This window comes from Varanus komodoensis, unplaced genomic scaffold, assembly GCF_004798865.1.
Source record: "Varanus komodoensis strain SLA01 unplaced genomic scaffold, ASM479886v1 scaffold1, whole genome shotgun sequence".
Classification (NCBI taxonomy): Eukaryota; Metazoa; Chordata; class Lepidosauria; order Squamata; family Varanidae; genus Varanus; species Varanus komodoensis.
Genome location: NW_025335268.1, coordinates 87,782,525 through 87,808,377, shown reverse-complemented (window position 1 = coordinate 87,808,377; position 25,853 = coordinate 87,782,525). Strand labels below are relative to the sequence as shown.

General features: G+C 40.4%; 1 protein-coding gene across 6 annotated transcripts in view; it reads right to left on the bottom strand.

The window, feature by feature from the left end:
• Positions 1–1,381: 1,381 nt before the first annotated feature.
• The window catches only part of MAP4K4 (mitogen-activated protein kinase kinase kinase kinase 4), a 159,467-nt gene continuing 134,995 nt past the window's right edge, over positions 1,382–25,853 (bottom strand). For 3 of the 6 annotated variants that reach the window (XM_044433962.1, XM_044433970.1, XM_044433986.1), the window contains 13 exons: positions 24,208–24,216; positions 23,485–23,660; positions 22,368–22,488; positions 21,127–21,318; positions 17,853–17,970; positions 17,435–17,605; positions 15,990–16,133; positions 9,526–9,660; positions 8,097–8,197; positions 7,094–7,243; positions 6,590–6,749; positions 5,364–5,503; positions 1,382–4,558 (listed from right to left, as the gene is read on the bottom strand). In XM_044433962.1, coding sequence (XP_044289897.1) covers positions 4,475–4,558; positions 5,364–5,503; positions 6,590–6,749; positions 7,094–7,243; positions 8,097–8,197; positions 9,526–9,660; positions 15,990–16,133; positions 17,435–17,605; positions 17,853–17,970; positions 21,127–21,318; positions 22,368–22,488; positions 23,485–23,660; positions 24,208–24,216 — 1,701 coding nt within the window. In that variant the 3' untranslated portion in view covers positions 1,382–4,474. The remainder of the gene's footprint in view (positions 4,559–5,363; positions 5,504–6,589; positions 6,750–7,093; positions 7,244–8,096; positions 8,198–9,525; positions 9,661–15,989; positions 16,134–17,434; positions 17,606–17,852; positions 17,971–21,126; positions 21,319–22,367; positions 22,489–23,484; positions 23,661–24,207; positions 24,217–25,853) is intronic. The other 3 variants (XM_044433978.1, XM_044434006.1, XM_044433997.1) reach the window with 1 other exon arrangement.

The following is a 25,853-nucleotide window of genomic DNA, read 5'->3' as shown; positions in this document are numbered from 1 at the left end:
ATTCCAAACATTTTATGCCACACTTCATTCTCTTCAAGATGGAGGATTATGGAGCAGCAGCAGCTGGGTGATACGAAGAAAAGAACTTGCCAAGCGACAGACAGGAGCTTTCTGGTGATTTCTTTTCTTCATAAATTGGTGGATTTCCAAGCTGGTATACGTTCTGGCAGAAGCCGCTAATTCAGTGGCAACCACAGTATATTCCTTTGTCTGCTGCATTTTACTTAAGGGAATGCAACATATTATTTGCAGTTTTACCAGGAAATACATGTTATTTGTAATTCACATGCAATGCACAATTATGAAGAACTAGGCTATGATAACATCATGCACTCAGACATTCAACTAACTTCTCCTGGAATGTTTTGAGTGTTTGTACCCATCATTATTTTGCATTCTTCTATGATCCTAGTTTTCACCATTTCATTTCATTCCCTAACCCATTTTCTAAATACAATGACATTGTACACTAGGGTGAAAATATGACTCTAGCACAGTATTTCTTTTGCTTTTTAATAAGGCATTACTGAAAAGAAAATAAAGAACAGAGTGGATAAGCAACAATTTGTACATGTATGCTATATGATGCCAATACCCATCTACAAGAAAGACAGTACAAAAGGAAGTCAAGTAATGGTCAGGTATGCAAGGTAAGGAGCAAGGTATGCAAGGTAAGGAGCAGGCTAAGTACATAGCCCAATGATGATCCTTAGTACCCTACAGGAATGACAACTTGCTAAAAATATATTCAGAATTAGAGTTAATGAAGACAAGACACGTCATGTGATAAACAGTGTAAGTATAAATGGAGCACACACCCTACCAGTACATTTTGCAACTGACCCAACAGCCGGTGTGGCCTGGCAGCTAGACTGTCAGACTGAGAACGCAGAAGATCCAGGTTCTAGTCCCCACTTGACCATGAAGCTCACTAGTGGCTTTGGGCCAGGCATGTGCTTTTAGCTTAACCAAACTCTCAGGTTAAGCTGTGAGGTTTATCCTCACAGTTGTGGTTGTGAGGATAAAATGGAGCTATGTAAGTTGCCCCAGGTTTCTCACAACAGGAGAAAACATAGACTAGAAATGCAATGTGATTGTGATAACTGAAATCTTTGGTGTTGGGACAGGCAGTTATTGCCAGTCCATCCAACTAACTGGTACACTCCTAAGGCAGGTTATCACAATACAGTGAATCGTCCTGCCTTGTTGTGTCTGCATTTATCTGCATCATCTGTGGATTTTATCAAGTGCAGAATTTTAAGGACTGCCACATACTTTCACACATGCACTGCCATATCACTGCTGTTCCATTCACTACGGTTTTGAAGACTCTTCTAAAGATAAACATGTTTACCCAAAATACTTTCCACATACACATAGATGTCATTTTTAAAACTTTATTTAAGGAAAAATGGGGTGGGGGGACAGTAATTTTATAATACACAAAAGACAAATTAGACAGCACTGCAAGAAGGCTGAGCATTTCGTTGCCACCAGTCTGCTTCGCAGCTCTACAATTAGTAATTGTACTGTAATTTTGTCATTTGAATTATTGATTAAGCATCTTTAGAGTTGGCAGAGTTTGGGGTTATTAAAAAAATCACGAAAATTTGTACTGCTACTACTATCAAAACCTAAACCCCACAAAATCACTTTGAAATAAACCATAAATATGTGATGCACATTAGTGTAACAAAACCATTTTTGTAAACATTTTTTCCAACATAACGTGTGCATACAATAAAAATAAAATCACTGCAGTCAAACAGTTAGAATTACTTTGACTTAAGATACAGAAAATTATTACTTAAAGCTTAAAACTAAACTAGGAATATTTTTATGCTTACCAACAGCACTGCTTTAAAAATGGATTTCAACATTTTATATGTAGTGGTTTCATAATACTGATTCGACTTGTAAAGTTAGCCACCTTGGCACTTGCGTGGAGTTCAGGGCAGCAGAACGGCTGTCCTGCTGAATGAGCCATTCCCCCATTCCCCTTTTGCGTTGCACAGAACTTCATCAGCATGTGGTGACCTGGGAGAATTCTTCCATATGGCAACATTCCTACATTTATGAACAGTAGTCTTTTTTTAAAGAAAATGTAACAAGGTGGCATGAGAGGAGAGGACAAGAATTAAATCAGTTTTAACCACACCATGCCGTCATATTTTCAAAAGGCATCTGGCCAGTCGGGTCCAGTAAACTATGCTATGGTGTCCATGCGAAAGACACCCCTTTGTTCATGTTTGCACTGGTCTTCTGACTTTCATCCCTTTTCTGCTATACAAAGGAGAGTTGCTGTTTTGGCTATTTGCTAACAGGTAACAAAAAGAAATGAAACCCACCTGCAACCTTAGCCCTGACATTGTGCTACTCAAAAGCCAAGCAATTTTAAAAAACAGAGACTTCAAAGGGTTTTCTGCCAACAATTATAAGCTGCTCTTATTTGCATTGCACCAGCTTAGTTTTGGGAGAAAAACCCTCTTGCTCCTTTTAGCAAAGAAAAAAGTTGGTCAAAGAAAAGATCAGCAGTTTGATTGATGCCAAAGGAACAGCCAATTGAGTAGCAGGTTCATTCAACTGGTGCTGTCCAACATGAAGTCATGTGTTCGGCCTCACCTGACCTCTTGGAGCATCTGAACTGAAGAATCACATTTTAATCTCTACCTGTCATGCCATGAAAAAGGTAACCCCAGCAGAAGACATAGCCCATGAAACACTGGAATCCAGTTCACTGAATAAACAGTGACCTTAAGGCAGCTGTCAACAGAAGTACCCAGAGAGAGTAAAAAGGTGGTTAAAAACCATGATGCTTGAATCATGACACTGTGCATTATTACATCACCAACAGATAATTACACACTCAAGATTTCTCAAGTAATAAACACATGTAAGTCTTTAAATGAAGTATTAGTCTTGAGACATTTATTACAAAGGCCAAAAACTTACTGATAAAACAAAACTGAGGTGTGTGTGTTTTTCCTTTAGAAAGATGGGGCGGGGGGGAAAAGAGAGCCAAGAGTGTTGATGTTTATTTTGAAACACAAGTATAAGCGGCTATTAAAAAAAACTGAATAAGCAGTATTTAACTACATTCTTAAAATAGTTTTAGTGCATTGCATTCTTAGAAAAGGAAAACATTACTTCCCCAAAAATTTCCTACAACATTTTACAAGTTATAGAACTAACCTAGTTCTTTGTTACTTGCCTGTTACTAAGCCCCAATGTTAAGAGCAGAAACTTCTGTATTTTAGACTAAATTTCTTGAATTTCCATTCATGATGAACTTGGTAAAAAATAAAGCTAAAAGTTCACTTTCAATTTTTTTTAAAAAATGACTAAGTCACTATGCCACTGCCATAACTCCAATTCAACCATCTCAAATGACTGCTAGTTTCTCCTGCTTGAAACCTAATACAAAATTAACAGTCAATTCTTTATTCTTCTACTTTTGGTATGATCACAGAATCATAAAATAGTACACTTGGAAAAGGCCTATAAGGCCATTGAGTCCAGTGATTATCAATTGGACTTAGTTTTCCTAAAACAAAACAAAACAAAAAGTATAAACCTAAACCACCTCTTTTATTGTATGAATTAGAAACAATGAGGTAGGCACAAAAACAAAACACGTTTGGAATTTTCTATCTCCCCAAAAGCTGCGTGAGCAGATTGATAGTAAGAGTTGTTGCACATTTTAGGTTTAAACAAAAATTAAACCTTTAACTCAGGCAGTGCTAACACTGGCATTACCAAGTCCTGGCCTAATGAAAAGTCATTATAGAAAAATGAACAATTGTTTGTTTAGGGTTTTTTTCCTTTTTTCAAACAAACGAAACCATCCGCATATGGTTTTTAGGCAAAACTTGATATACAGGAAAAGAATGACGAAACTCTTGGCCAAGCCAAAACTGAAAGTCCCCCACCTCCCATAAACCACTGTGCCTTTCACATTTTATAAATATTAATTTTTAAAGCCTGCTTCTTCCTCTTTGCCCACATATTGTCACATTACAAAAAAAGAAAAAAGAAAAGAAAAAGAAATGTCAATTAAATACATTGTTAAGATTACTATATTAGATTTGCCCTCTGCTTCAGCAACACTGGCTCCGCCTATATCCCCCTCCTGCTACCTTCTTCCACCTGCCTCCTTTTAAACATTGGTTTTCGGTCAGTCTCTTGCTTTTCTCACTAGGAAATCCGGAACCAGGGGAGGAGGAAGGGGAGAGAAAAAGGAGAGAGACCTTTCGCTAGTGGGATCCCAAATCAGACAGCACTGGATGGCAATATCTCTACAGCACCAGCCGCATATCGCAGCCTCGGTTTAAAAACAAAAAGAACCCGACACCAGTGATGGCTGCACACGCAATGGCATGTAGTGCTGCATCACAGCAGGTCTATACTCCAGTTGCAAATGATTCCAAGTTATGAGAACTCCATACGACAGCCATCTCTTGCCAAACTAATCATTCTACCAGCTCAGAAGAGAAGTCCTGCCTAAGGTCATGAAATAAACTTGGCTGCTTCCTCCAGACCGTACAGAGGCAAAGAAAACCTGTGAAGCAAGAGACAAAGAGGAGAGAAAAAAACAATTGGCCGATGAAGCTGGATGGTAAACAAAGGCAAAAATTACACAGATAGAATCCTTTTAAAGTACTAGGGAAGTTTGACATTAATGGCTGAGTTCAACACTCTGTGGAGCTCCGGTGCATAGAAGGGAAGTTGTGTAAGAAGGCCTCTAGCATATCCTCTTGTCATTCATTGATTCACTGTAACACGTATAAACTGCCTACATTGAAGTATATCACAGCAGGGTATAATAATAATAATGCAGAATACACAATGTTACAGCAAAAGTGAATAAAAGAGTGGCTAGAATTTATTCATCCGTCAGGAAATGCAGCAGAAGAATCTTCAGCAAACCCCAAATCAAAGTCACACGTGCATGTCTGATCTCTGTTGGAAGGGCATTCCCCAGAGTAGAAGGCTGCCATGCTACAGTCCCTATTTCAGGTGCTTTCCAAGCTGCTCTCCAATCCACATGGAACCACCAGGAGATCAAAGGACTGAGCTGGAGGACAAGAAACGTGTGTCCTAAGCTCTCTGATGCCAAGGAAAACTTTTCTGGTCCCCTGCTAATGAAAAGAACAAAGCATCCCTTATGTGCATCAATGGCTTTGCTTATCTGATCCCTGTGCCCAGCCCTCTGCAGAGTATTGCAGGATTGGGCTGAAGAGATTCTGGACTGATCATCAGGGTTCACTTTCCCCTCTTCTCTGCAATCATTTAAAGGACAAAACTAAATGTAATGTAGAAGACAAAACTACAAACTAAATATAATGTAGAAGAATAAATCCTACCTTGTCATTACGTTCACATAGAAACTTGAGTCTTTGTGCCCTTTTGTGCATAAATACACCATCCAAATGTCCTGTTTCCACTGATCGTATCTCAATAGCCTTTTCTCCCCAGCCCATAATTTGATTGGATCTAATATATGCTGTGAGATCAAAACAAAAAGATAGCCAGTATTAATCATAACATGCCACCACATAGAATCATAGAATGGTAAGAGTTGGAAGGGGTCATGAAGGCCATCAGGTCCAACCACCTGCTGTTGCAGGACACCAGTTTACACCACCTCACCCAGATGGCTGTCCAGTTTTTCTTTTTGAATGTCTCTAGTGTGGGAGAGACCTCCATCTCTCTTGGAAGTTGGTTCTACTATCGTATTGCTCTGACAGTGAGGAAGCTTTTCCTGATATCTAGCCTGAATCTGGGTTGCTGAAGCTTGAATTGATTATTCCGTTGATTATATTTATTATATTCTGGTGTCAGCAAGAAAAGATCTTGACCTTCCTCTTTGTGACAACCTATGAAGTACTTATAGAGTGATACCATGTCCCCCCATCAGTCTTCTCAAGGCTGAACATGCCCCGTTCTCTCAGTCTCTCCTCATAGGGCAATGTTTCCAAACGAAATTGTACATTTCATCAGGTTAAATGATAAAATGTCCCTATCTCACACTGCCTTAGCCACGTGTTGCCCTCTAGTCTCCGAATTATTTATTATTTATTTATTAAAACATTTTTAGGCCGCCCCATTCGCCGAAGCCTCGGGGCGGCTTACAACAAATTAAATTCAAGGAATTTAAGAACACTGGGAAAAGGTGCTACAGATCCCCTCTCTTTAGACATCTGTGCTCTCCTAAAGTTACAACTATAAGAAAGCACCTTGTAATTACGAATAAATCTTAGCCTATCCATAAACTCACTGTTTGACATTCAGACAAACTGCCTGCCAGACCAAACACAATGATGTGATAGCAATACTGGTCTATCAAACAGAATAGAAATATCTGGACAGTAAGGGGAGCTGTTTTTGTTGTTAGGACAGGAAGATTCTGGAATATTAACAAAAAATGTGATGAACAATTGGCAAGATATTTCACCATTGTACAGGCTTATTAAATAATCGAGTTGACTAAATTCTACATAAAAAGCAAAATGGATAAAACCTTCTCTCTCCAGTTGGCCACATCATTTTATTAGCACCACGAGTGTTTTAGACATCTCAGTGTACATACCCACTGATGTAGGCATTTCTCCCCATTGCAAAACCACATCTTTGGTGATCCTTCCATATGTATTAACATATACTCCTTCATCCTCATAGCAAACAAGCAGCTCCATCCCATCTGTGTTTGGTAGAATGATGATTGCATGGGGCTGGATACTACTCTGGATCTGCAAGCACACATATATCCAAGAACTCTTGAACTCACTGATTACTCTATTACATCTTGAATTTAACTGTATATTCCAAGAATTTGACAAACACTTCTAGAAGAACAGATGCGATCTCTTAAGCACTTTCCAAGGTGCAGTGGCCTTAAGCACTCCATATAGGACAGAGAGAGATCACCCACTCTGTAGAATCAAAAACATGGGAACTTAAGGGTAAATCTTCAGCTCAGAATAAGATTTGAACATGCGTTATTTATGTATATATCAGAAATACTTAGATACACTCTTCATCTTATTAGGATTTTAGTAGGGAAATAGCAGAATGAAAAAAGAGGGATCCTTACATGTGTTGGGAGGTAAATATCATACACTGATCCTGAATCCACGTCAACTGCATGAAATCCAGCACAGGAGCCGTAGATCACCTTCAGTCTCTGGCCTTCTTCTACAGTAAGATCCACTAATAATGGCTTATGTACCAAATCGCCAAATGACTACAGCATAGTAATAAAAAATATATTTAGCATGCTACATTAAAATAGGCTGCCTTTGAAATGTCCTTCCTTTCTCTCTTTCTTCTATCTGCACACTCACTTCTGCAGGCTTGTTCTTTTACCAATGCATTTTTTCACAGGTAAACAAATGCTGGAAGCAGGATTGAAGTAGAAGCTTAATTCTATGGCCCTTTTACTGAATCAGGAGCTCTGCAATAACAATCGTGCTTTATGCTTTGGTTCATTTTTTCCTTTCATGGAAACACAGTTCTCTATATTCAAGCCTTCAAATAATTCAAACTACGCAAAGCCCGTTCCACAAAAGCTGACAAATCAGCCTAAACTCAACACAGGTGTTGCACATTTCTATTTAGGAGAAAATGTACCCATGAAAAGCAGTGGCTTGTCTGCTTCTCTCTCCCCCCAGTTTAAGATGGGTCTGAAGGCTGGGGGTTTACAAAACCTCACCTCCCTGGAAACAAAACAGATCTCAGCACTAGGCAGTAGCATCTCCGGTCACTGATATGAACTTTTAATTGTCTTCTAAAACACCACATACCACATAGGTCCAGTTCATACCATCAGACAGCTCACCACTGCATGCAAGCAGCCATTATGAATATTCAAGCCACCACTGTTCTCTCATTTGAGCCCAGGCAATGAGGGCTGTACAAGAGTTAAACAACCTTTGTATAATCTAGGGTTGTGTGAGGTTTATTGAAGCCTGCAGCTCATAAACAAACCATAGCAGGCTGAGGTGATCGTACACAAGTTCAAACAAAAGGAACATCTGGACACTTTCATGGCCACACCCAGCCCAATGCAGCCCAAACTTGTAAAAATGCATCCTTACCTTAAAAGCCATAAATTTGTGGTATGGTTTGGGTGCCCAGGCATAGACTTCCACAGAACTCTTCAAAGCAATTACTAAGAATTTGATTCTTTCATATTTTACTAAAATATAAAAAGACAGTGAAAATAATATTTATATTACAAAACAAATTACAAGAATGTCTTTCAACTTCAATAAAATAATAAAATCATCACCATCAATACCTCCCCCCCCTCTCTGTATATATAGAGAGAGAATGAGAAAAAGAGAGCATTTATTTAAGAAATAGAATCACCAATATTCAGCAAATGATTTAGTTAGGTAGGCTTTTCCAATAAAAGTATGAACTGTCACCATTCTTCAGAAAGTCGCTTTTACAGAAAACTTCTTTAAATAAGATAGCTTATGTCAAATAAAATTCACACTTCATTCAACTAGGTAATAATGCTTAAATTTCAGGACCTGCGTACATTAAATCCCACACCAATCAGAAGATTGTCAGTCCAAAGTCTCAGTACAAAGGATTACCATTTTGCCAGAATATGTGTTAATGCTGTTAAGCCATGTTTTATTAGTCTGCTCTCCAGCTTTAGGGCAGCACTGATGTTTCTCAACAACAGCTTTAAACTAGCTACATGCTTATGGCCCCTACCCCATATGCCTACTTTTCCTTAGGCATATGGGGTAGGGGAGACTGGTTAGAACCAGCACTACTACTGTGTTGATGGGAAGCAAAAGAAAAACAAACCAGAAAAAAGGTTATAATGGACTCAGCCAAATAATGGGTTTAAGTTAAAAATGAAAACCGGACCCCAAAGGAAAAGGCATATTTTCTTTGCAAAAGTCTAGCCAGCAGCAGAAACAATGGCTCCGTGAACATTTCATTTGTGCATCCGTCTACAGCATTGTTCTCCAACATGGCGCGTTCCAGACTTGCTGGACTATCTCCCCCAAATCCCCAAGCAGCTATGTGGAGGCGCCAGGTTGCTTGTCTGCTCTATGGGATAAGAGGCTCCTATCATTTTCTTCAAATACCAATGTCTACAACCTGTCTCATGCAATAGTTCTGAACAAGCTAATCTGTACTGTTTTCAGAACTGTTACAAATATTCAAAGGAACAGAACCTTAGTTCTCTCTCCACTTGGAACTAGATGCAAGAGCATGCTCGAAAATGTGATGACATCAAGGCAAGAGGGGAAATATCCCCAGCCCACGCATGTTCCTCTTAACATGTGTCTTAGCAAAGATAAAGGCAATAAATGAATGCATTCTTATAAACACTCATCCTCAAAGATATAGAGAGAGACATTTATTCATGCTGTGTAATTAGGTCACAAGGCAAAACCAAAAGCCATGCGGTTTTGAGTTGAATAAACATATATTTTCAACAGGCTGATCCACTACATAATTCCCTCTCAACTGATTTTCACAATGCACACCATGACTTACCAACTTTATAATGTACACAACCTTCCAAGTCTCCTACAGTTGTCCAGCCTTGTTTCTTTTCCACCTCTGGGTCATTGTGAAGGATTTTGTTTCTTAACCACGACAGGTAATAAACTCTCAATTTGTTTTTCTTACCTAGAAAAGAAAAGGCTTGTTAGCACAGGCAAGAAAGCAAACTGAGAACACAAGTGAGACACAAAGTTTAACAAAAACGCAGTAGGAATTACAAATGCAGTGCAATGGTTACAATGGTGAACTGGGAGTTGAGAACCCAGGTTCTGTTTCCTTCCCTATATTCCCTGGTGCCCCTTAAGATCTGTAGGGGAGGCTCTGCTCTGGGAACCCTCCCTGAAGGAGGCAAGGAAGATCTCTACCCGGAGGAGGGCCTTCTCTACGGTGGCACCAGACTCTGGAATGCGCTTCCCAGAAAGGTTTGCCTGGTGCCGATGTTATATTCCTTTTGGTGCCAGGTAAAAACCCTTTATTTGCCTGCTATTTTTAGGAATAGGAATTTTAATTGGCTTTTTAACATCCACAGTCGAATTTTGTTTTTGTTTCTGAGTTTGCTCTTACTTCGCTCTTGGTGGTAATATGTTTCTGTTGATATTATGCACATTGTTAAATGTTGTAAATTGCGGTCTTGGTTTTTGTAAGCTGTTATGAGGCGATTTCCACATAGGACAGGATATAAATATTTAACTTAACTTAAATTTCGCAGCCCTGAAGCTCTGTGAATACTTTGGGCCAGACACTGACTTGCACCCAACCTACCTCACAGGGACTGTTGTGAGGCTTGAATGGAGGGGAGACGGAATGGGAGGAAGATGACTACTTTGGATTCCCCACTAAATAAAAAGGCACGGGTATCTATGTAATCATAATCATGTAAAAATAACTTTCCTTCTAGCGATTATTCCTATCTGTTATGATCAAAAAGCTATACTTGAAGGAAATAAGATGGACTAGGCTAAGCCTCATGTTGAGTTGGTTCACAAGAAACACTTCCACTGCTCCAGGTCATGATTTATGATAATACGCCTGGGGCTTATATTCTTGTCCTGCCAATGTAGATTCAGGACCAGTTCAGATGTAATAATCCTGGCTTAACAGACCATAGTTTAACAACACGGCAACAAGTGACCATTGTCTCATGCACAAATTCTCTTCATAATGGTTTCATTTCCTGGCTAGTAAGCCAGAATTATGCCACACTTCCCTTTTCCACAATACATTTTTCAATATCACAAAGAGGGTGTACTTTAAAAGAAACAAGAACTTAAGTGTGGTGTGGGAAAGATAAGGGACACACAGTCCTTGTAATTATTCCTGGCTTAATAACTCCACAGCGATGCTGTTGGAAGGATAAAAATGGAGAGAACTAGGTAAGCCACCTTGGATTCCTTGCAAGAGGGAAAAGGGGTGCGGAATGAATGCAGTGATAGAACAATATGGCTGAACCAGGAACCAATTGATTGTCTCAGAGTCATACATAAAAAAGGGATTGTGAAATTCCTGTTAAGCCATCTAAATGTAGCTGGGGACATTGTTTTGAATATGCAACCCCCAAACATGCTGATCAGGCCTTGCCATGTTGCCACAATTTACAAGCGGGGGTTAAGCTGAGTAATCACTGAGGCCAGATGACACAGCCCAGCTAAATGGTTCTGTCTGTGCTGTCTGTCTTCTCACAAGCACACTTATTCAGTAAAAGCAAACAAAAGCTGGTCATATTTTCCAGCATGTGACTTTCTCCCACCTTATACATCAACCTTATACAACACGATACATCAAAAGAAACTTCTTGCCAGCAAAATTTTATATATTTACTTAAAGAGGAAATGTTTTTATCTACACGAGAATAAACATGCTCCTCTTTAGTTCCTTCCCAACTAAATAGCTCCAAATATTCAAACAGGTTGTATCAAATTGCCTCATCTGTAACAAGGAAGTTATACTTTCACAGAAGTTCCTTCAGAGTACCTATTTTAACAGGTAAGGTTAACTTCAGGTGATTGCTTAGGAAGCAGATCTATGGAAATAATATTTTCCAGTACATTATCAAGCAATCTTTAAAAGTATGCCTTTTGCCAATAAAAACTCCCTCATGATCTACCACAAAGTTTAAGAGATTGCAACAACACTTTAAGGTATGCCTTTCTACAGAACTTCCCAACTATAGGGTTAACTTAACGTGCTTCAAAAGGGGAAACAATATTCAAGGAGGAAACAAGTAGATGGAGCAAGGAGTGCAGGATTTCCACTGACGCAATTCTAAATAAAAGATAACACACAAGTTTTAACCACAGCCTTGCGCCACATCCTGCAATATGCATTTTTTTAAATGACATGGTCCAGTGGCTTTTTTTTCATTGCACTTGTTATGTTGGAACTGTGCCACTGATGTGATTCAAACTACATTTCCATGCATTCAGGTATGATACCTGAGTACATACTATGTATCATTGGAAACGTGCTAGATAAACTGGTAGGACTGCCAGTATGTAAGAGCCATGCATCAGTTTTAATGCTGACACTGATCACATCTGAATCAAAGCAGGGCAGTGTCCACTGTATTCCTGCCCCTTCTATTGCACCAACAGGACTGATTGCTCATGTAAGAGGAAGCTGGCATTTCCAAAGCAAACCCAGAAGCAAGTACACATGCTTGCTTCCACAACAGTACAGATCAGTGACATTCCCTGCTACAATTTCTGCTCACCTGCCCTCTCCGGAATGCACTGCCTTCAGGATCGGCTAGCTTCCTGCTGCTCTTGTGTCATGTCCTACTAGTGTACATAGCACAGCACTGGATGCTTCCAATACTGGCGTAATCCTTCCCTTTACATCTGTACCTTCTCTCGCATGTCATTGGAATTCACAAGACAAGAAGATCTCCTATGCTATTAGCATCGTTACTTCAGAATCCTGCCTAAAAACTCCTTGCCTATGTTAACATCAAGCATTGCAACATGTTTTAAACATTGGCATTCTAATATTGTACTTAAAATGTGAGAAAACAATCAAATGACTTAAGGGTGGGTTTAACATGGCCTTTACAAGACCCAGCTTTGTGGGTGGGAATTGTCACAGCCTTCCCTGCAGGTAAGCAATTACGGGTGGGTGCCTGGAGGCACTGCTGAGAGTAGCTCCAGGGGACTCCAATCCTGCCAAGAGGCCTGCCTGTTGTGGACTCAATGGGCAAATGCCTACACCTAGCCTGAGCCACAGCATGACTGTTTCCACCAGCCCAATGTGGGGGAGAATGGGAGAACATAGAAGGGGAGTGCCCCTTTGTGGGGAGCACAAGGGCAAGCCCCCCTGCTCTAACGGCGCTGTTACTCTCTGTGCCTGCACAAGCCACAGATGTATGGGACCAAGTGAGGGGTTCTGATGAGGGCCAATTATCACCAGGGAGGGATATGGTGTTGGGTGGAGGGCTAGCCTGGTACGGGGAATACGGCCCAGGCAATTAATAACTCTGCTGTGTTCCAGCCCTGCTCCCAACTACAGGTTTAGTGATTTCCCTATCAGCCTGCTTTCACATCTCCAAATGCAGCTTTTGAATGCCAGATTGGTGCACAGTAAAACCAACCTCTTCCATGATTTGATAGTGGGCGAGGCAGCTGATCTAGCATGCATAACTGAGATCTGGGTGGGTGAATGTGGGGGAAGGGGAGTCTCTCCCAGCTCTGGTCACCTGGATAGTTGGTACAGCATCAAGGTAGACTGGAAGGCTGGGGAGGGGTCATGGTGCATAGGAACTATGAAAGTTTTTCTCCATAGCTATGCAGCAAAGCCCACATGTGTGATGCACAGAGACCATGACAAAGAAGGGGGAATTGTCGTGCTCTATAGGAATCCTCTCTCCACCTGACTCCTAATCTAGAGTGTTTGCATCTTGTACTGGGCCAGTGGGACAGATTGTGGATTCTAGTGTACTGTCCACCCTGCGAGCCAACAGTCTTCCTACCCGAGCTGACAGAGATTCTCTCAGCTGCAGCGTTGAGGTCACTACCACAAATACATACCACTCTAGAACAGGAATAGATAACTGGGTGCCTCCCACTTTTTTTTTTTTTACTCCAAATTCCATAATCCTTAATCATTGTGCCCGCTGTCTGAGATTGAGCTATTCATTGTCCAAAACATCTGAAAGACCTCAGGTTGTCCACTCCTGCATCAGGAGATGTGATCGCAGTTGGTTCTACCGCTACAGGATCCTTCAAAGAATCTTGTGAAAGACTGAATCTCATCTTCTGTTCACAGTAATTACACCACAAAGATCAATCCTACTTGAATACTGGAATGCTAAAGAAATTTTCAGAGCCATTATGTTTCTCAAGACCTGCATGATCTGACATGATGCAAAGCAAACTGCAGCATGGCAAGTACTTCATATACCAAAATGATAGGAATACTAGAGATAGGATATGTGCAAGCACAACACTATTTTTTGAGTGCAGACAAGGCAGACATCATATGATGATGCCAATTATTACGTTTAAAATATATATCACCCTTTATTTCATTTAACAAGAATTTTGTTAAAACAATGAAAAATACAAAAATAAAAAAACCTAAAGAAGTTTAGCTTCTGACCAGACTCTGTGGTGGAAAGGTGAACTAATTATGCACACCAAACCTGAAAACAATTATCTATGTCTAAAAGCATTAAGCCTAGGCAGTTTCCACATTGATCATCTGATGAGCTGGATGTGGTCTACAGAAAGTCTTTGAGCAGGGTTGTGCTACTAATACTGCTGGTTTATGCTGCTAATAATGTTGTACACATGTTAAAGATTCATGTTAAAGCAGAAGCAGTAAAATCTACTTTTGGTATGTGTCACTTCTGTAAACTTAACATTTAATGCAGCAAAACAAATAAATGCCTTAGGATTAAGGTGAATATATGGACTGGTCAGTTGGAATGCACAGCCATTAACTTGGTTTGGATGGCACACTACAACTCTGTAAATTATTTAATCCATGACAAGTCATGGCAAAATTGAATATACAAGATTGGATATGCAACCTCCATAATGGGATTATTGTGACATGTGAACAGGACAAATGTGAGTTATGTGAGGCTTAAGCTAGGTTATGACATATCTAATTCATTCTTGCTAGGTTATGACATGTCTAATTCAGTCAGGATCCATAAGCGCAAATGGATCTAAATGTGCCTACATAGCTCCTACTTTCACGGGATTATATTCAGGAAGTGTCTTCTATCAGGTCAGCTCTCTGTACTTGTATAAATGTTCCAAATAAATAAAATAAATAAAAAGAGTAACCAGTACAGTGGGTGGCATGCAGTTACTGTTCTGGTGTTAGCCATTTTCAAAACACCAGCCCTTCCCAATTCAATCGGTCAAGCATAATGCAAACCAAGATCAAGAAGGCAGCAGGAACTGGCCTGCAAAACAGAACAGTATGAGTGAACCCATAAGCCAGGGGTACCCAGTGCAGCACTTGTATGCACCTATGAAGGACCAACAAAGGAGTCTCAGCATAGTGCCCATACATAGCAGAAAAAGAATTCTGTTTTCCATTTTGGTTAATAAATTGATGCAGATTTGCATGTAACCATACAATCTTCTAGCATTACACACAGGCTTCAACATAAAATGGACCAAATATCCATATAAGCATTCATCTGATGTTGGCATATATATAGCATCCATTTAAATATCGAAAGAGTTGTAAGGTCCTCAATTATAGGAGGTTGTTCATTCTTCCAATTTTGTAATATGAGCTACAGAAAATCCATTACTCCTTCCATTTGTTAATTTCTATAAAGCAGGAAAATATTTTAGGAGAAAAGGTAAATCAGCTAATATTGAAGATTGTTCCACCAAAATTTTCTGTGTCATAAGCTTCTGACAAAATGAAACAGCTGCAGGAGATTGTGAAAACATATGTTTGAAAGAAGCATTAGCTGTATTGCACACCAGCAGTAACCTGAATTGGACAAACCCTTATTGAAGAGATGCTGTGGTGTCCGGCAGACATGCAACAAATGTTTTTGCTGAATAAGATAGTACAGCCACAGACATGGCAGGTGGACTCAAACGTGGCAATCCACTGATCAGTCATTTAATGGTGGTGTCCATAGCAGTTTCTCAAATGTGCCCACGGGTCCAAACTGGTAGGGAACCTCTTCCATATATCCCATTCCCTATCTTTCACCTCTAAGCGAAAGGATCAGGAGCTTATTCTGCATTATTTCTGCAATGGCTCCAAGTAGGGAAATAGTTGGGCAACATGAAACCTCTTTTAACATCTCTTCATACATGAGACTCAATTATTTATATAAACAATTTGTTTCAGATGCAAAGAATGCAGGAAAAATTAAAAGGAGAAGTGTATAGAGGAATGGTTTAAGCAATTTTGTTATCCAAAGCAACACGGAACCTATTTGCTTGTCCGTATGTTTGTTTTCTTTGAACAGAACTTGCATTTACCTGATATTGTCACCAAGACATTCAGACCTTCAAGTACATCCATTTGCTGGAACCTTCTTCGATTTATTAATGGATACACCTTCCCTTGGCCACTCCTGTCCAGCAGCATCAGGCCACTTTCTGTTCCCACTAATAAATTAACTCCTAGGACAAATAAGACTAAGTCAGAAAGCAAGTATTTCTTTGGCCAGGCAAAAGACTTTTTGATTGCCTGGTCTGAGATATCTCCACTTTTATGGCACACTCAAAGCCTTTTCACACAATAGGTTGTAAAAATGCCAATGGAACACAGAATATAAATTAATTAGTTTACTCCCATAGGAAATACTATTTCTATGCTTACAACATAAAAAGTTCATTCTCATATTTCATGCAAATCACCACAAAAAGGGAACCTGGCCCAAATTGTGTAACTTGGGCCAGTTACTTCATATGAATCTCATGCATACATTAGGCTGGATCCAAACTTAACCTTACTTGGAGCAGACCCAACTAAATGAATACAAACTGAGTTAGTCATATCTAACTCAAGACCCATGGATGCCTATGGGTGTATGTCAAATAAGAGTGTATCTGGACCCGACTTATTGAAACTTTGCTTGGTGAGCATACTGGGTAGAATTCAATACTTCTGCTGAGTATCTGTTCTTTCTCTCGTGCCCACAGGACTCATTGGGAGCAAAGCAGAAGCTGATAATACCAAAGTGAAATACTCATCATCATCAGTTTTATTCTATACTACCCAATAACTAAGGCTCTCTGGGTGGTTTACAGCAGCGCATAAAATACAATATAAAAATGCAGTTCACAATAAAGCATCATTTAAATTATACTAGAAAATTCAAAATCAAATTGTTCAACTGAATTTGAACAAATAACACAATAGCTAATGTAAATTAAATCATAAGACTTGTTAGACTGCTGACGCACCACCATAAATGATCCAGAATGGATTAAATGCCCTACCATCTTAACCTGATGCCAAAATATAGCAGAGTTGGCTCCAGGTGATCCCAAGTGGTGAGCCTGCTCCACAACTGGAGGGCTGCCACTGAAAAGGCCCTCCCTTCTTGCTGCTACCAAGCAAGCCTTGTCAGAGATGGCAACCAGAAGCAGGTTCCAACTCACAATTGTAATGTCCATGCAGACTGTGACTGGAATAGGCGGGCAGTCAAATATTATGGTCGCCAGCCCTGAAGCAGATGAAATGCTTGTTTCCAGAATAGGACAGATCAGCAAAGCCATCCTCTACATGCACCCATTCAGGAAATGGATGCCTGGGCTAGTTTTAGATTGCTCTGAGAGCTACTAGCTTCCTGCTATGCGAGTGGGAGATCCCACTAGTATGGGGGAGCAGCTTGTCTACTGCCTAACATGCCCCGCATTACCCTTTAACTTTTTGTCAAGTACAGGAACAAAGTAGCAACCAGTATTGAATTCTATACCCCATAAGGCAGCACATAAGATCTCAGAATTGAATCTCTTCTTGTATTTGCGAATCTCCGGAGTGTCACTTTGTGGCCGTGTATTCGTAGGGTTCACATTAACTACTGATCCTTTCCGGGTTGGATCCTGCCTTATTGCCTCTGACCTCATTGCTTCACTAGAGAATCCTACTGCAGGGGGATTGGGAGAAGGGGAGAGGAGACAGTAAACATAGTGATATTTTATTATACAGGCATGGGAGTACCACATTACTGGAAAAAATCAAATCTCAATTATGGACATGTTTTCCATTTAAATAATACTATAAACTGACAAGTCAAATAAAAGCAAAGCGATCGACATGGAAATGCCTTCCAAGTATTTCTCAAATGACTTGCACAACCGTGTGGTTTATTCACTGCTGTGTGTATTACTTACCAACAGAAGTCACAGTTGTTCCACTAGATGGAGATATCTGTAGTAATCTGGGGTCTATAAAAGGTGTAAAGGAGGAGGAAGATTTGTGTTTCTGCAGCGTGTTACTAGCGGACTGAGTCTGCAATGTAAATTTCAGATTCATTAATAAGAGTAATATAAACAAATACGTTATCTCAAAACAAACACATCATTCCAGCTGTTACAGGACAGCACTGTTTTAGAAGCCTTCTCGTCCCCTTCCCCAAGTGCTACCTACATGTAAATAGCATGAACAACATCTTAATAAATTTTCTATGCATTGCTATGTATGCTTAATTCAGTATACAGCCCATATTTAGATTTTTATAGAAAGTCTTCGAGGAGCATGTACCAAAACCAGCATAAAACAAAGATTTTTGCAGACATATAAAGCACCTATAATGTAAACACTTTGCTCTATACCAGTCGCAGACCTGGTCCTCATGCCGTAAGTAAACCACAGTTTGTCCACCATGGGTTGTTTGACAGTGTGCAGAAGCAAGTGAACTGGCTCTCAAACACTCACCTGGGTTCTGCTGTGCTTGTGCGAACCAGGAACTCCGAGATTTGAAGGAGAAACAATCCAGAATTTCAACCCAAGAACAAACCATACATTCAACTCAGGGTTGTTCTTCTCCCAACAAATCCAAGTTCCAAGTTTGCATATTACAGAGAACACACTTGGGCCAGCAGCTGCGGGCAAGCGTGTGGAAGCCAGCATGCTCACTTGCTCACAGACAACTCATGGCTTCGGAACTATCAGATGATCGTTCTACATTAACCCAGCCATATTGGCTTTTCCAGTGTCCCCCTGCAACTTTCCTTGCTTTGTTGTTGCTATGTGCCTTCTGCACTGAGCTACCGGGAAGTATGATTCCATTTGTTCACCAGGTTAATTTTAGGAGGATTCCTCTGGTCTCACAACTCTATTTTTTAAACTGAGCCTCTTGCCAGAAAGCTGCAGCAGTTTCTTCCACCAGCATTTATTATGGAAAAGTATTTATACTGTGCCAAACAAGGTGTCTTTTTGTGGAGGGACGGGGAGTGTCAAAGCAGGGAGCTTTTTTGTCAGGGAGTATAAAACAACAAGGTGAAGGTATCGGTTCATCTTAAAGTTAAAAACACTAAACATGAAAACACAAACAAAAGGAGAAAAGTGGAACAATGAAGCTGTTAAAAAGGGGAAGTGGAATGACTTTAAAAATTCCTTGCCAGACCAGGTGAAGTAAGGGTCAAGGACAACTGCACATTAAAGCAGAATGACAGGGTTAAAAATGAAGTGTTTAACATATAAGGTTTCTACAGACAAAAAGGGATGAATTTATGTTTACATTGTTTTATGCCTTTTTTCATACAACTGAATTGCTAGGTGAGTTTCTTTTGCAGAACCTCTATTACTGGAAAACCTTTGCTGCCCCCTGTAACCAGAAAAAACAAAAACAACTCCCAGAGAGAGAGAGAGAGACACCCCTGCTAGTATTTCTAACACAATACTTCAACTTTGACGAAACCCTGCTACTCTTATTTCAGAACTATAACTATTGTGCAGAGTTTTGAAATATGCTATTTAGAACAAGGGAGCAGATGGCCTTTAACTTTTACCTAAAATAATATCCTCAGTAAAGGATACAACTCACTTGTTTTCATACCTGTTTGTAAAGCAGTGAACTGATTCTATATCCTTCTGTGATAGAATGTTTACTAGTTATCTGCTCCAGTACATTTCACATGCAAAAGAGACACTATTGGGTTAACATGGAACTTTTTGTTACTTGTACCCCAAATACCACAATTAGGTGGAAATGAAGGCGGTGGCAGCAACGCTGCCATGAATTTATTCTTGCTTGAAAATACTTTGCATGTAATAGAATTTTAGTTATATTTTTCTTTCAAAGTGCATCTGCAAACAGGCTGCTGCTTATAATGCCTTCCAAGGTTGGAATCGGAGGCTGAAGAATACATGACTCAGAATAAAACTTCAGCTCTGAGTTTTGGGTTCACAAATGAAGGCACAGCCATGCCTGCTAGCAAACTGAGCATGGACTCAACTGACAGTTTTGCCTTGCTCATTACTTTGAGTGGACTGTCCACAAATTTCTCAATTAACCTTTTCCTTGTCACTTCAATAAAGCTTTCTCCAGGGATGCAATAAATTTCCTGGTGACAGAAAAAAAAACTAGGCAATCAGATTTGTATAGTTAGGGGTTGACTGAAACATGTAGTATCAGTATATTTTTATGAGCTGGTGCTAGAAAGAATAGGTACATCTGAGCTGATACAGCAATTTCTACTGTGTACTATTTCTACTATTTCTACTGTGTCCCTATTACTGCTAGACAGGGATTCTGATGGAGTCACATTTTGTCCTTACTCCAGTCAATCAACAAAAGAGTCTGAAAATTAAACTGAATCTGAATTTAAAAATGCACGTCCTTAATTAATTATATAAATGCAAACTGTTCCTCTTTTATATTAGCTTTACCAGTATCCATGAAGAACAACTCTGCATATACATTTTCCTACCACCAGATGGAACCTTTCAAACATGTTAACAGTATGCAAACTGAAAGGATAGTGTTGCTATAGGAAAAACTACCTCCTGTTTTATAGATGCCTTTCAGATCAAAACAATAATGTTAAAGAGCAATGTTTGTTTGTCCAACAATGCAAGCTAAACAATAACACCAAGCTTGATAATGCAGATAATCTTGATAATCCAAAAATTTCTCATCCCTGTACCCATCAAGAAATTCTGAAAGCAGCTTCTTGCGGTTAAGGCTGGAGAAAGCTTCCTTTCTAGTACAGTGCACCAAATTCCCCCAAAGCAAGGGCCCTCTACATGCGTAGTTACTGAGCGCTATGCTAAACAAGGCATCACCATCACCATCATCATCATCATCATCATTATTTGAAAAAGCCAGATTACCCTAAGATGACCTTCCAAAGTACACATTCTCCCCAAAATAGCGTTTAATCAAATCCCAATAAGGCAATCAGTTTAGCTTATACAAAAGCCATGCAGTTAATGACTCATAAAAAGCAAGAACAGTAAACTGTCAAGTTTGAGGTAAACTGCTCTAGAGTTAAGGGGCTTGTACATAAGAGCTGAAATGTGTTATTTTGCGGGGGGGGGAGGGAGTAAGTGACAGGAAGAAGAGCGGCAGAGGGGACCCTGGCTGGAGCTCCTCTGGAGACTAGCTATTAGGCAATACGGCTATCACCCTACAAAAGCAGCCAGCTGTGGTGCAAGACATACCTCATTAGTAGTTAGCTTGTCCTGGGGTGTCTGTGGGGACATGGTGGGTGTCGGCTGGCTGGAGGATGGGGAGGAGGAGGTGGAGGAGGTGGAGGAGGAATGGCTTTGCTGTAAGAGATCTGGCAAGAGGTGAATGCGACCGGCAAAGCCATTGCTCTCATGATGGCTGGCACGCTTTGTGTCAACTGTACTCTGCAGAAAAAACAGGCACACTTGTCTTGCTCAAGTGCTGCGTAAAAGCCGATGTCCCTAGCAAACTGATCTGCTTTTCATGTTGCAACACAGTGTGGTAAACAATGAAGCCTTGATGCCTCCAGTCAGACAGGTAAGTGGAGGTGAGCAAAACTCAGCCGTACCCCAAAGGAACTGGGCTGGTGATGCCTGGGTTTGCAGCCAAAATCAGCTTTGTGACCGGCAATGTCACCTTCCCATTGGCCAACCTGACATGCCCGCATCAACTTAGTGCTTCCAGTGGCTCTTTCTCCTATCCTATTTGTATTTAGTTCTGAGTTTTAGACATGCTCAGACAAAGTTCTTGAAATGCCTGTAATTGTCCTAATTTAGCTATTTGATCAATCTCTATGACATCTTAATAAAACCTCAGGGCCCAATTATGAAACTGATTTTCCACTGTCCAATTAGACATTTTAATTAAGGAAATTCGTATTGTATGAACCGCTGCACCAAACGGATCAGCAAGTCCAAGGCATGGGAAACGTTATTGCCACAGTTCTATGCGCAGCACTTCAAACGGAAAGACTGTGACCCAAAGGAGACGTCAGCTTGGCCTCGTAGCTTGCCTGGGATCTATCTAAGCTGCTCTGCTCTTCAAAGGCTCAGCATGGTGTAAGTGTAATTGGTTTAAAACAAACTAAATCATCTTTTCTTCCACAATTATCTCCATTACCTTCTCTTAAGATTGTAACAGAAGATTCAAAATCACAACAGAGATTTCTTTGTGATGCCTGCTGGAAGAGCCACAGCTCTTTAACCCGTATTTTGGACACAGAGTAAAATAAACTCTGCACAATGCTGCGAAGAGTCACTCCAATACATGCAACACACAATAGAAACCATGTGTGGAAATGATTATTCTTTTTGCATGCTCCAAATGTCTCCTCCACCGCGAGAGGCTACCTTTCGTATCTGTAATTCCTACAAGTGATATGTAGGAAAAGAGCATGAGAGTAGGAGCAAGTTACTTAAGAGATGGCACGTTACGTAGCTGAAGAATGCATTACCTGTCGGACGATTAAAGTGCCTTCTTTGGAGGGAGTCATGGCGGGTTCACTCTCCACATCATCATGCACAATCATGGTTTTCACAGATTCTGTCTCTCCATTGCTGAGGTTTAGCGTGGATCTGTTGCAAAGGAAGAATACGTTGATTGAGTATATGAGTGATCGGGCACCAACATTTTATTTCCTTCAGTATCCACACTAGCGAAGCTCTAGGGTGACCGCATCATGGAAGAAAAGAAGTCACAAGCTATTAACTCTGAAGAGCCTTTATTTATGCACCGCTATTCACTGACATGCTGATCACCAGGCAGGGAAGGTGGACTAAAAACTTTCAGGACTAAAAACTTCTCAGCAGACATACTGTTAAGTCAGAAATAATTCATTTATTTGTGATAAAAGTCTAGCTGGAATTTATTCATGCTTTGAAAATGTGATTTATTTCAATCATGGATTCACCTTTCTCTACCAACATTTTTCAGTGCATTATGCTATGTTTATTATCTGATATTTCCTAGTTATTGAAAAGATGCTGTCTGGTATAGGATCCTAGAATTGGAAAAGAATCCAGTCGTGTAGAAAGACAATCTGTTGAATAAACACAATTAATTACTGGAATGCCCTTTATTTCCTTCACGTTTAAACTACATTGCTTCCTTGCAGTTTAAATCAATTGTTTGTCTTATGCTCAAGTGCAACCACAAAGCAAAGCATCTTCTTTGAAGACATCTAACTGGGATGGTGTAACTAAGTATACTGCAATAGCAGGGCTTGGACCTGATGACCTTCTGGCCCCTTCCAACTTTACTATTCTCTGATTCTTCAAATTTTCAGCATATCCTTCCGCCTTTCTGTTAACACCAATAAGTTGGTCAGAAACTCTTTACTGGCATTATCACTCATGCTCCTGAATCATTTCCAGTTTGTTGAACAACTTTCTAAAACGGCAGTTTCGAAAACTGAACGTTGTAATGCAGTTCTTGCTAGAAATGGGCAAACCATGAAAATAAAGAAGTCAGCCTTCCTCAAACTTGCTAGAGATGATGAGAATTCTAAACCAACACTCATCAAGGCTATGATAATACTTTATACAAAGAAGAAAAGGAAAAAAGATACTAACACTGCTCGAGTGTCTTCTGGTCCAGAAGTGGATTCATCAACTCCTTCTTGCTCCATGTCATCATCATCTTCATCTGTTGTCCCTGACTCTTCACTAGATGATGAATAGTCTGTCACTTTATGGGGAGGTCGCACATCCTCCACTGCCCGCAGTTCCTTTGCTAAAGCAGTTAAATCCTTTAGAGGGAAGGAGGAAAAGACATGAAATAACTACAACTGCAGAATGGGATGCAAATAGATGAACTGCATTCCGACATCTGAGACGAGTTCCATTTAAGTTAACTGATGCTTCGGCTTTATGGATCTTAATATTATTTTACAGGATATAATTACATAAATACTACTTTGGTGTGCTCAAAATAATTATTCCAAACTTCAGTTCAACCAACAGTATCATACTTCTCTTAAAAGTAAGTGGCAGTACTATGAAATCATTAGAATAATTATGAGAACAGTAAAATTAGTTACCCTCAATGGCTTAGATCCTAAGATAACTTGGTTTAGGGAAATTTAAAGAAATATCTTTTCCCAGCCCTCCTCCTCCAAGCAACCACTTGAATCCTCTAAAAAGCCTCTCCAGAAAATCAGGGGGCAATCCGGGATTGGATGGAGAGTACCCAGCTCAGAGGATGGCAAGCATTGCTTCCTTTGAACCTACAAGAACACCTGCAGTGGTGTAGGAGACAAACCAGTACCATTAAAATATGAACAGTTAGCTGCTTACCACTTCTCCCTGAAGACCATCCACATGACCATCCACATGAACAGGAAATCAACGTTGGACCAAGAGAATGAATGGTGCATTGTTTTGGAAAAGCAAACATTAAAATACAGAATTAGTACATTTATGCAATCACTTTGTCCTTCTAAATGCTAGAATTACTGCACTAGCTTATTTAAAAGCTGTAGTTAAGGATTGGATGAGCAGAGTATGAAACCAAGTGGCCACCATTGTACTAGGAAGAGGAACTGTAGTAGCAGTGTAAAAAGAAGTGTGTTTTGCAAGCTATTTCCCATCACGGTTTTAGGAAAAAGAACAGGTAGTGACGGCAGTGGCGAGGAGTGCTTTCCTTCAGCTTTGGCTGATCCATCAGCTACATCCTTACCTCAAGGAGAACTGTCTAGCAACAGTGACACACGCACTGGTTACTTCCCGCTTGGATTACTGTAATGCGCTCTATGTGGGGCTGCCCTTGAAGACAGTCCAGATACTTCAGATGGTGCAAAACAGAGCTGCCAGGATGCTGTCGGGGACTGGGCGTTATTCTCATATAATCCCAGTCCTCTATCAGCTCGATTGGCTTCCCATCGAAGTCCGGGCTCAATTCAAGGTGCTGGTTATTACCTATAAAGCCCTTAACAGCTTGGGACCAGGATTCCTAAAGGAACACCTTTTTCCCTATATGTCCTCCCACCCCCAAAGATCGGCAGCAGAGGCCCTCCTCCGGGAACCCTCTTTGAAAGAGGTCGGGAGACAGAGTACTTGGAAGAGAGCTTTCTCTGCAGTGGCGCCCCGACTATGGAATGCGCTCCCTAGAGAGGTCCGCCTGGTGCCGTCATTATATGCTTTTCGGTCCCAGGTCAAGACCTTTTTATCTGATCAATATTTTAACATTAACCAATTTTAATTGTATTTATTTAATTTATTTTAAATATGTCAGTTTTATGCTCAGTTCATGGAATAGCTAATTTATTTTATTTAGGATTTATAATAAAGCTGTAAGCTATCCAGAGATGACAGTGGTGGACGGCCTATAAATTTCCTAAATAAATAAATAAAAATAAATAGTTCGCCATCTGAAGGATTTGCTTGGAAAAGCATCCCATGTCCTTGGACGGAAATTCCAGTTACTGCAAAGTGACAACTACATATGGTGAGGAGGTAAGTGGATGATGGAATTGGACTAAACCTGAGTTGGAGATGTAGTTGGGGGTGCAAGTTAAGCATTGGTCACAAGATGGGGGGCAGATGAAGCAGTGATGGGGGTGGAGTGTCATTGCCATTGCCCTGGTGCATCCCTCTCCTATCTTGGATAGTGCTCAGACCAACATCTCAGAGTGGTTGGTTGATCCAGTCACTTCCAAGTTCATTCTCCTCCTAACGTGGGTAATAGGCTCCTTGGTCCCAATCCGAGAGGGAAAACTGCAAAAAGCACTATGGTGGTATCCTAGTGAGGTACAGGATAGTGCGCCAGTGAAAAGGCATCAACACTGTGAGGTGAGATGGCAATGGGAGGGATGAGGCTCTGCTGCACTTTGCTGCAACAAGGTGAATATCAACCACCATGGAGAAACCTCAGAGGGAAGACACGGTAGTCCACAACACAGATCAGACCTGCCGTTGGCACACTTAGCATCAATGTCAGAGAT